The sequence below is a fragment of the Notechis scutatus genome, chromosome 8 (genome assembly GCF_049901735.1).
Source record: "Notechis scutatus isolate UNSWTSFEM ecotype Mainland chromosome 8, rNotScu1.2, whole genome shotgun sequence".
NCBI lineage: Eukaryota > Metazoa > Chordata > Lepidosauria > Squamata > Elapidae > Notechis > Notechis scutatus.
In genome coordinates, this window is record NC_142016.1 from 9307288 (window position 1) to 9316603 (window position 9316).

At 40.3% G+C, this 9316-nt stretch overlaps 1 protein-coding gene across 1 annotated transcript; it reads right to left on the minus strand.

Annotated features, from left to right (window-relative positions):
- Positions 1-5489: 5489 nt before the first annotated feature.
- LOC113420652 (fatty acid-binding protein, liver) lies at positions 5490-8539 on the minus strand. Its single transcript, XM_026680688.2, has 4 exons — positions 8380-8539; positions 7930-8102; positions 7197-7286; positions 5490-5630 (listed from the first exon to the last, which is right to left on the minus strand). Exons 1-4 carry the CDS (start codon positions 8444-8446, stop codon positions 5580-5582), a joined length of 381 nt encoding a protein of 126 aa, XP_026536473.1. The 5' UTR covers positions 8447-8539; the 3' UTR covers positions 5490-5579.
- Between the last annotated feature and the right edge of the window lie 777 nt (positions 8540-9316).

The following is a 9316-nucleotide window of genomic DNA, read 5'->3' on the forward strand; positions in this document are numbered from 1 at the left end:
CCCCAGGACACTGCAACCATCGTAAATAGGAGTTAGTTGCCAGTGTCTGAATTTTAATCATGTGACCATGAGGATGCTGCAACGGTTGTAAGTGTGAAAAATGGTCATAAGTCACTTTTTTCCAATGCTGTTGTAACTTTGAATGATCACTAAATGAACCTTTCTCTTCTCTTCTCTTCTCTTCTCTTCTCTTCTCTTCTCTTCTCTTCTCTTCTCTTCTCTTCTTGGTTTCAAATGTTTCACTGTTTATCTGACTGTAGCTTCTTCAGTCTGACCAAAGGAACTGCTTGAATAAGCAGCAAGATGTTTCAAGCCAAATAGAAAAGGAATGCAGTTGCCATGACACATTCCAGAAAACTCCATATGAAGGACGGATTATCTTTATCAATATACCCCCAGAGTAATTGGAAGTTTTGTGTTGAGACATGCCTTGTTTATTGTTTATTTATTTATTTGTATTTGTATTTATCTGCCCAATAGTCAGGCAGTCTTGTTGCAACTGATGGGGAAGCCTTGAATTCAATTCAATTTCAATTAGCATCTGTCCTTATAAAAAGTGACATTAGTATTTATGTACTGGACCAGATGAAAAGAAAAAATGTTTCTTATTGCTCTTATCATCTAGCCCACGTGTGTCAAACCTATGGCATCACGTTGCTGTCACGTGATATTTCGTGATGTTTTTCCCATTCACGGAGCTGGGGTGGGTATGGCCTACGTCTGATGCATCCGGCTGTTCTGACCCAGCCTTCATGAGCCCCACTCAACGGCTTACTTGTGAAGAGAAACCCCTTTTTATTTAGAAAGGCAGGAATACATGGCATTCACTGACAAAGCTCCAGGTCACACTTCCTTAGGTGATTCACACAACAGTTTCAAGGAGCCTCAATTAGCATTTCAGTCCCAACACAAAGAGTCCTGAATGACCTGGTTAGTGGCAAGGAAACCCTAGCAAAGAATGTGCTGGAGGGAACTTTTCTGGAGCATGAACAGTTGTCTCCAACAACCTTGCCTCACACACCCTTCCTCCTATATCCCAGCCAGGAAGGGCCTTGTTAACATCTCCTTCTTTTCCTGGATAGTTGGCCCTCAGTCCTGCGTCTGTGCATAGGCGCATTTGGGACAGGGCCCAGCTGTTCCTCCTCCTCCTCACTCAGCTCAGGCCCTGAAAACAACTGTTTCTCCACCTGAGTGTGAGTAGATGGGCCCTGCTCCGCATCTGGTTCTGAGACCTCCTGCAGAGCCAGCTCCCATGGTAACCCAAGCACCTTCTCCATCTCCTGTGATTCAACTGACTCGACTGCCATCTCCACTGGCAGTTGATGAACCACAATATTGGCCCACGGGCTACCAGTTTAACACCCCTGATATAGACCATTGCCAGAGGATCAACAGTGCAGGGAAATTGTACACTGTTTGCTGTTGGATGAACATAGTGGTCTACAACAGGATTTCTCAACCTTAGCAACTGTAAGATATGCGGACTTCAACTCTCAGAATCCCCCAGCCAGCATGGCAATTGAAGTCCACACATCTTAGCGGAAACACTGCTGTATTGGCTGAGGGATTCTGGGAACTGAAGTCTACACATCTTAAAAAGGTGCCAAGGTTGGGAAACATTGGTCTAGAGGATAGAGGGGCATTGGATATCATGTAGGTGCTACCAGACACAAATAGCATCTGAGTTTTGATTGTAGGCTGAATCCCAGTTGAATAGTGGGGGAGGATAAGCTGACATTTTGTAGGAATTTTTCACAGCCTCATTCAGGAAAACAAGGACCTTTGAACCACTATCCTTAAGAATAGATGCAAGTAGAAACTATAACTCAGGTACTTTCACAAAATGGCTGCCATGATTTCCCCTCTGTTTTTCTCTTGTTTCCATCACTCACACAGAAAAACATACTTGCAAAAGGTAAATTGGAGAGATTGTTCTCTGTCATTAGTCCCTATGATGTTCCTTGCCACCGTCCCACTTCGGGAAATGTGCTATTCTTGGATTGGGCTATAGCCACCTACACTTTTTAATTATCTAAAATGCTCCAGAGAAAGGCACCAGAGAGGAGCTCATTTGGTTACCTCAGCTATTCCAGATGTTCCCATTAATCTCAAAGCAGCCTTTTCTAGCATGATGTTTGTTTATTTATCTATTTTCATCTTGCCTTTATCACTTTTTATAAATAACTCAAGGTGGCAATACTCCTTCCTCCTTCTAGTTTTCTCAGAACAACTGCCATGGGTAGTGACTGGTCCAAAGCCACCCAGCCAGCTTTCATGCCTAAGGCAGGACTAGAACTCACTGTCTCCTGGTGTCTAGCCTGGTACCTTGACCTCTCAACTCAATTGGCTTCTTCCAGAAATGGAAGAAAAAAATGCTCTTGAATGGAATAGAATAGAATTCGTTATTGGCCAAGTGTGGTTGGACACACAAGGAATTTGTCTTGCTTCAAATACTCTCAGTGTACATAAAGGAAAAAATACATTTGTCAAGAGTCAAGAATCATAAGGTACAACATTTAATAATAGTCATAGGGTACAATAAGCAATCAAATCATACTAGGAAACAATCAATATAGATCGTAAGGATACAAGCAACAAAGTTACAGTCATACAGTCACAGGTGGGAGGGAATAGATAATAAGGAGTGATGAGAAGGTTAATAGTAATAGTAATGCAGAGTTAGTAAATAGTTTGACAGTGTTGAGGGAATTATTTGTTTAGCAGAGTGATGGCGTTTGGGGAAAAACTATCCTTGTGTCTAGTTGTTCTGGTGTGCAGTACTTGATAGCGTCGTTTTGAGGGTAGGAGTTGAAACACTTTACGTCTGGGATGTGAGGGGTCTGTAAATATTTTCACAGCCCTCTTTTTGACTCTTGCAGTATACAGGTCCTCGATTGAAGGCAGGTGGGTAGTAATTGTTTTTTCTGCAGTCCTAATTATCCTCTGAAGTCTGTGTCTGTCCTGTTGGGTTGCAGAACCAAACCAGACAGTTCTAGAGGTGCAGATGACAGACTCAATAGTTCCTCTGTAGAACTGGATCAGCAGCTCCTTGGGCAGTTTGAGCTTTCTGAGTTGGTGCAGAAAGAACATTCTTTGAGAGGAATGGTAAGAAAAGAAAAGCAGAGGGCCACTTGTGCAGTTTTCTTGATCAGGAGGCTTTTCAGACAATTACTCATGCCCTGGTCACCTCAGGAGGCTGTTATACAACAGGGAAGCTGGTATAATAGCAACAATTCCAATTGGTCCCTTCAACCCAATTAATGAACCACTTCTTATATGCAGCAAAGCCATGGAGCGACACACCCATGAAAGTCTTAAGAGATTCTTGAATAACAATGATCATACCCACAGCCCTGCCTGAATTCTCAGCTGTTGCCACACCACAAACATAGCTGGGCACATTTCCAAAAGGAGAACACCCCTGCCACTTCTGGACCCAGGCAGGTCCCAATAATACATCAAATCACAGATGAAGGAGGCCTTGTGCATGCCAACCCAGCATTTCGTAGCCTCAGCTGGAAGCCAAGGCTTGTAAAAGTCTGCTGGCCAGGTACGTGGGTTGAGATCAGGGCGATGGAATGCAAAATCAGGATAAGACCCTGGACAGAGGTGCCTTCTTCAAGAACTTCTGGAGGTTTTTCTACTTGCTTAGAAATGAGTAAAGGACCAGATGTGAATTTTCTAATGCAACTGCCCCATTTGAAATTTCTTGTGTGAAATTAACTGTGTCTCTAAACTTGCTTGTATATGCATTCACATGGGAACATCAATATATGTGTCCTTGTGTATCTGACCAAGACCAAGATGGTGGAGTGTGGGAATTATTCTTTGTTCTTTGTGTACGTGCTAGGACAACGAAGCCTTCTGGTGGTTGGCTGGAACACGAAGCAAGGAGCAAGGACAAATTGTTGCCATTTCTTAACCAGAACTGTAGCAAACTTAAACTTTACAGCTTTGTATGCTTATGCGAATAATCAGTGCATTTTGTGTGATGTAATGTGTTTGTGATAGGACGCTAACAAAATTGCTACATTAACAAAGATTGCTTCTAATAAAAGAGGGTTTCGGAGTTTGCTCTGTGCTCTCATCCCGAGACAGCCTTGCGTTGTGTCTTCTTTTCATGAGAGACCACCACACTGGAGATCCATAATAACATTTGGGAGATTCTTAATCTGTGTCCTGAATGAATAGAGGAATGGACCTGAACCTCAGGTGGTAGAGAAAGGAGAAGGATGCTGGGGGTTTTCTGACAAGGAAATCACCAGGATGCTAATATGCTTATTCAAGTGGAATAAGGCTCAAGTGGAGACGTGTTTGTTCCAGAAGGATCCTCAAAGTCTGGCCAAGAAGGTGAAGCTGCAATGATGCCATCAAAGTTCCACCTTTTTGCCTTTTTTAACCATAACCTTGCAGGTACACCTGGCTAGTTGTGTGGCAAATAATTTCTGGACCATCTGCAGCGCAAAGGGAAAGGAAAAGGTGGACACGCATGTGAGGATAACATTCTCCAAATGCCGCAATTTTACATATTTACACATGATGCTGCCATGCAGGTACTTAATGGTGGCATTTGTATGATGATCTCACAACATTGTGGATGGTCCTTTTTGTGCCATTGTGGTTTGCTACAGATGTTGCTACCTCTCACCTGCCCTCCAGTTCTGAGGCTGGTGGCCATATCAATCATTTAAACATGTAAACAAATGGATTATTTAATAAAATGATAAATACATAAATAAATACACAGTAATTGTATCAAAATGAAAATAATAATAATAATAATAATAATAATAATAATAATAATAATAATAATAATAATATATTGTCCCAGCCTTTTTCTACTTTTTCTTCAATATTGTGTAGGAAGTTAGCACACACCCCTCTCCTAGAAAATTGAAATATCCTGGGAAATATTAAAAAGGCAGAATATTTCCTCTAAAAAGAGTAGAAACTCAGAAGCAGAAACTGACCCCCACCTTTGTTAATGCGTGCCCACCCATTAAGGCCTAGGCCAGAATACTTTACATAACAAAGATCTCCAGGTAAAGCTATAGCAATTGCTGAAAAGCCCTTTCAGTGCATCATCATCCAGCAAGGCTCAACCAAGCCTGGAACTCAGGACAGCTTACAAAGTTGCCCCTGCATGGCCCCATGGGAGTCTGACAACCAATCAGAATACAAGCTCCAATTCAAATCCCAACAAAGGTTATAAAACCCAGGCACTCTCAGCACCTCGGCCCTTTTTTGATCTCTTCCTTCACCTTGAAGCATGTGATCATCCTTCCTTTTCACTCTGGAGCTCCAGTCCCTGTGGTCCGGTTCACCATTAAACCTTCCAAACAGCCTCCATGTTTCCAGTGTCTTTTTCCCCACTTGGAACTGAACCCAGAAGGATATTTCTTTCAACAATTGTATAAAAATGAATAAAAGGAAATGCTTGGTTGTCCTAAAATCTGTTGTTTTTGAATAAAAGGAAACATAAACTGATATGGACAGTGGTTTCTATTTATTTATTTATTTATTTATTTCTCATGTACAAAAGCACCTACAAAAAATAATAAAGTTATCTCCCTTTTTGTTTAAATCTTCTTGCTCCTTCGGGTGAATGTGGCTGAGCTGCAGGAAATAGTCTGTGGGAGAAAAGTGAAGATATGGGCTTTTGAAATTAAAATGACTTTTAATTAGCCAATGTGAATAAAGCTTCTGTAGGCATGACAAAATATATTTCAACACAAGTATAGCTCTTTAAAATTGCAGCAGGCAAGAACTAGGAGGAAAATGAATATATCTTTGAATCAATGGCATTTGAAAAGATGAGGAACTGCACTGGTTGATAAAACACAGGAATTTTATTTATTTAAGAATTTACTTTAAAAAGCCCTTCTTTTTACATCAAACAAGCGTAGATGCTAAAAATCTTTGCTTTTGTTTCTTTCTCTTTTTAACAGAGTAACAGAGTTGGAAGGTACCTTAGAGGTCTTCTAGTCCAACCCCTGGGTTAAACAGGAGACCCTATCCCATATCAGACAAATGGCTGTCCAATCTCTTTTTAAAAACCCTCCAGTCATGGTGTACCCACAACTTTTGGAGGCAAGCTGTTCCACTGATTAATTGTCAAGAAATGTCTCCTCATTTCTAGGTTGGTTCTTCTCTCTTTAATTAGTTTGCACTATTTTTTGTGCCCCACCCCTTTTACTTTTGAACACTCTTTTTACCTATCTTAGAGGTTGTCTTGGATTTATTAAAAGAAAAAAAAAGGAGATTGTCACCTGTATAGGTGGTTACAATTTACAAGTAATTGTGGTCGTTTTATAGCTAGTAAACCCCTTTAAGTTGACCTCAACTCCTGATGCCTATGTGAATACACTATGCAGTTTTCTTGCATGCTTGAGTGTAGAGAATAAGGAAGTTGACTTCGCTGGAAATATGCAAAAATCATTGCCCAAGTAAAAGGGAGGGGAACATTGCTAAATTCAGAACAACAACATTATGGTACAAGTGACTCTTCCCTATTTCACTAAAATGAAAAGAAGGCAGAGATAGAATAGACTTGTAAAATTCTGTTATCATATCCAATGTCCATGCAGGTAATTTTAGCCTTCCTGATCTGGTCTGTCTGGGGAGGCAGGTTGACAGAGAGTATCTAGCCATTTTTTCAATGGCCTTTGATTTTTTTCAACATCATGATCAACAATGACTCTTTCACTTGTATTATGTATCTGTAACATCTAAGCCAGAGTTTCCCAACCGTGGCAAACTTTAAGACCTGTGGACTGCAACTCCCATAATTCCTAAGCCAGCATAGCTGGCTGGGGAATTCTGGGAGATGAAGTCCACAGGTCCTAAAGTTGCCATGGTGAGAAACTGTGATTTAAGCTTTATAATTTGTGCTTCCAATATATAAGCTTTATAATTTGTGCTTCCAATGAACAATCAGGGTTGACTTCATTCTTCCTGCAGACCCAGGAGAGTGACACCATTGTTTTCCAGCATATTTCAGCCTAGTGTGTGATAAAATCTCAGCTTGTATATCATGAAGACTGAGAAAACTGAGTTAACTGAGGAAACAGGGATTCCATATTCTCTAGGGCTGTGTCAGTGAACCACAGCCTTTTGAATCAACTTCTTACCATATCTTCCTGGGTGAAATTAAATTTTTATTCTTCCTGTCCATTAAACTACGAACATTGACTTACCTCCACCATTTCATTGCCTACAATTTCTTGCTCGTGGATGAATTTGTCTGACTTGGCTATTAATTTTCCATCCTCGAGATTTACTGTGCACTGTAAAACAATAAAACAATAAAACTGAACATAGATCAAACAGCCATGTTCCAAGCCACCAGAAACTGTAAACATAAAGTTATAAAAATATCAATGTTTGGGGAAAAAAAGAAAATAGTGCTAAAGTTACAACCTTGAGTTAATAAAATGCAGAGATGTTTTGCCATAGATTGCAGTAGAAAAGGTTTCCTGCAGTTGTCCCAAAAGTGCTTTTCCAAAAGGCAACTGAACTTTCTTGATTTTTTTTTCCTTTGAAATGTTTTGCTTCACATCCAATAAATTTATTCAGTTCTAACTTGGATGAGAAACAAAATATTTTCAAAGGAAAAAAGCAAGAAAGTACAGGTATTTTTTGGAAAGAGCACCTTTGGGACAACCATGACCTGGATAGTTGAGAATCTCCATAGATGTTTCCTATTGTCTGTCCAGAAAATTATAAAAAAACCCTAAGATGGGCGGTTCCAGGATTGGAGTCTCCATAGCTAACCTTAAGATTTTCAAGTCAAGGAGACCATTCATTCATTCATTCATTCATTCATTCATTCATTCATTGAACTTTTCATATTTTTGAACTGCCCATCTCTCTTAGAGAGAGACTCTGGGCAGTGTACAATAAAATGTCACATAGTTGAGTATGACTCACCTTGACTTTTTTCCCATCCATGGCGGTCATTTCTGTTTCTTTCCCCAACGTGAACGTGTTCGTAACAGATTTGTTGGGGGTTTTCGATGTGATCACAAAAGTATTCCCAGTCTGATGGATTTCAGTTATGGGCTTGATGTTTTTGGCGATTTTAATGATATCATCTGATAGAGCTGAGGCAGATGGGAGAGAAGATGATAGAACCCAGAATTCCACAGCCAGCCAAGTCTACACATCTTAAAGTTGCCAAGGTTGAGAAACACTATCTAGCAACAGATAAGGACCATTCCTTGAGTTTGAGTAACCTCATCATAGGTTGCTTAGCTTTCCAGTTGTCCTTTTACCCAGAGGACACTATACTCAGGATGGAATCAGGTCTCCAGTAAAAATCTCAGATTTTGCTTCAGAGATCCTGTTCATTTTTTTTTGGGGGGAGTTCCTGTATCTTACCAATTGCTTTCAGGAAGTCTTCATACTTCTCTTGGGTGTAGACTTGCCAGGTACCATCAAACGCCATGTTGGCAACACTGCTGGATGCTTCCTATTGGGAGAGGCCAGTGGGGCATCTCCTGGCAATGGCTGCCTTTATACAGAAGGCCAAATCTGAGCTATGCCCTTTTGAGCCATCAATCATTAATCTTCTGTTTGTACATTGTGAAAATAACCTCTCGTTCATCATGCCAGAAAAAGCCTTGGCTGACTCCATAGAAGAATATTATTTGCTAAATTCCATGGCCAAGTTCAGGGAATCATCCATAAGGAAAAAAAAAAACCCTCTTATTTTTACTTCTAAATTTTATATTTGAAAACTACATCAGTCTATTTTTATTTCTGACTGAAGCTTACCCATAGTTCTCTTCATGGCTATATCGACATAGTGTAGATAATGTGTGAACTTATCTACTAGAGAAAAAAGGGTTACTACCAAACAATATATCCTGGATGGGATTATTTCACTCACACTGTAATTTTCCTATAGTCACACAACATACTTACACTGAACCCTTACTTACACAATGCTAGGTTTGTTTTGTTTTAACTTCAATGTATTTTTTTCTGCCGAAGAGTGTTGTATGAACCCAACCTACCCGGTTAACGCCAAGCATCATGCAAAACGGAAAATGGATTAAATTGGTAATGTGAAGCCTGTTGTATAAACACCATAGAAAACTGAGAAGTCATATTGACATCTCACTGCCTTCATTCCAGCTGTCTGACCTGGCTCTAAAGTTAGCTCCCTCCTCAATTTAGAACAGGAGTGTCCAACCTCGGCAACTTATGGATTTCAACTTGCCAGCGTGGCTGGAGAATTCTGGGAGATGAAGTCCACAAAGCTTAAAATTGCCAAGGTTGGGCACCTCTGCTTTAGGATTGACTCCATCAAAGA

Excerpts from the sequence above, each read along its gene's own strand:
- LOC113420652 (XM_026680688.2), bottom strand. The coding sequence starts at position 8,446 with ATGGCGTTTGATGGTACCTGGCAAGTCTACACCCAAGAGAAGTATGAA. Across the intron at positions 8,103-8,379 it reads AGACTTCCTGAAAGCAATTG|CTCTATCAGATGATATCATT; the intron begins GTAAGATACAGG and ends CATCTGCCTCAG. Across the intron at positions 7,287-7,929 it reads TGGATGGGAAAAAAGTCAAG|TGCACAGTAAATCTCGAGGA; the intron begins GTGAGTCATACT and ends ATTGTTTTACAG.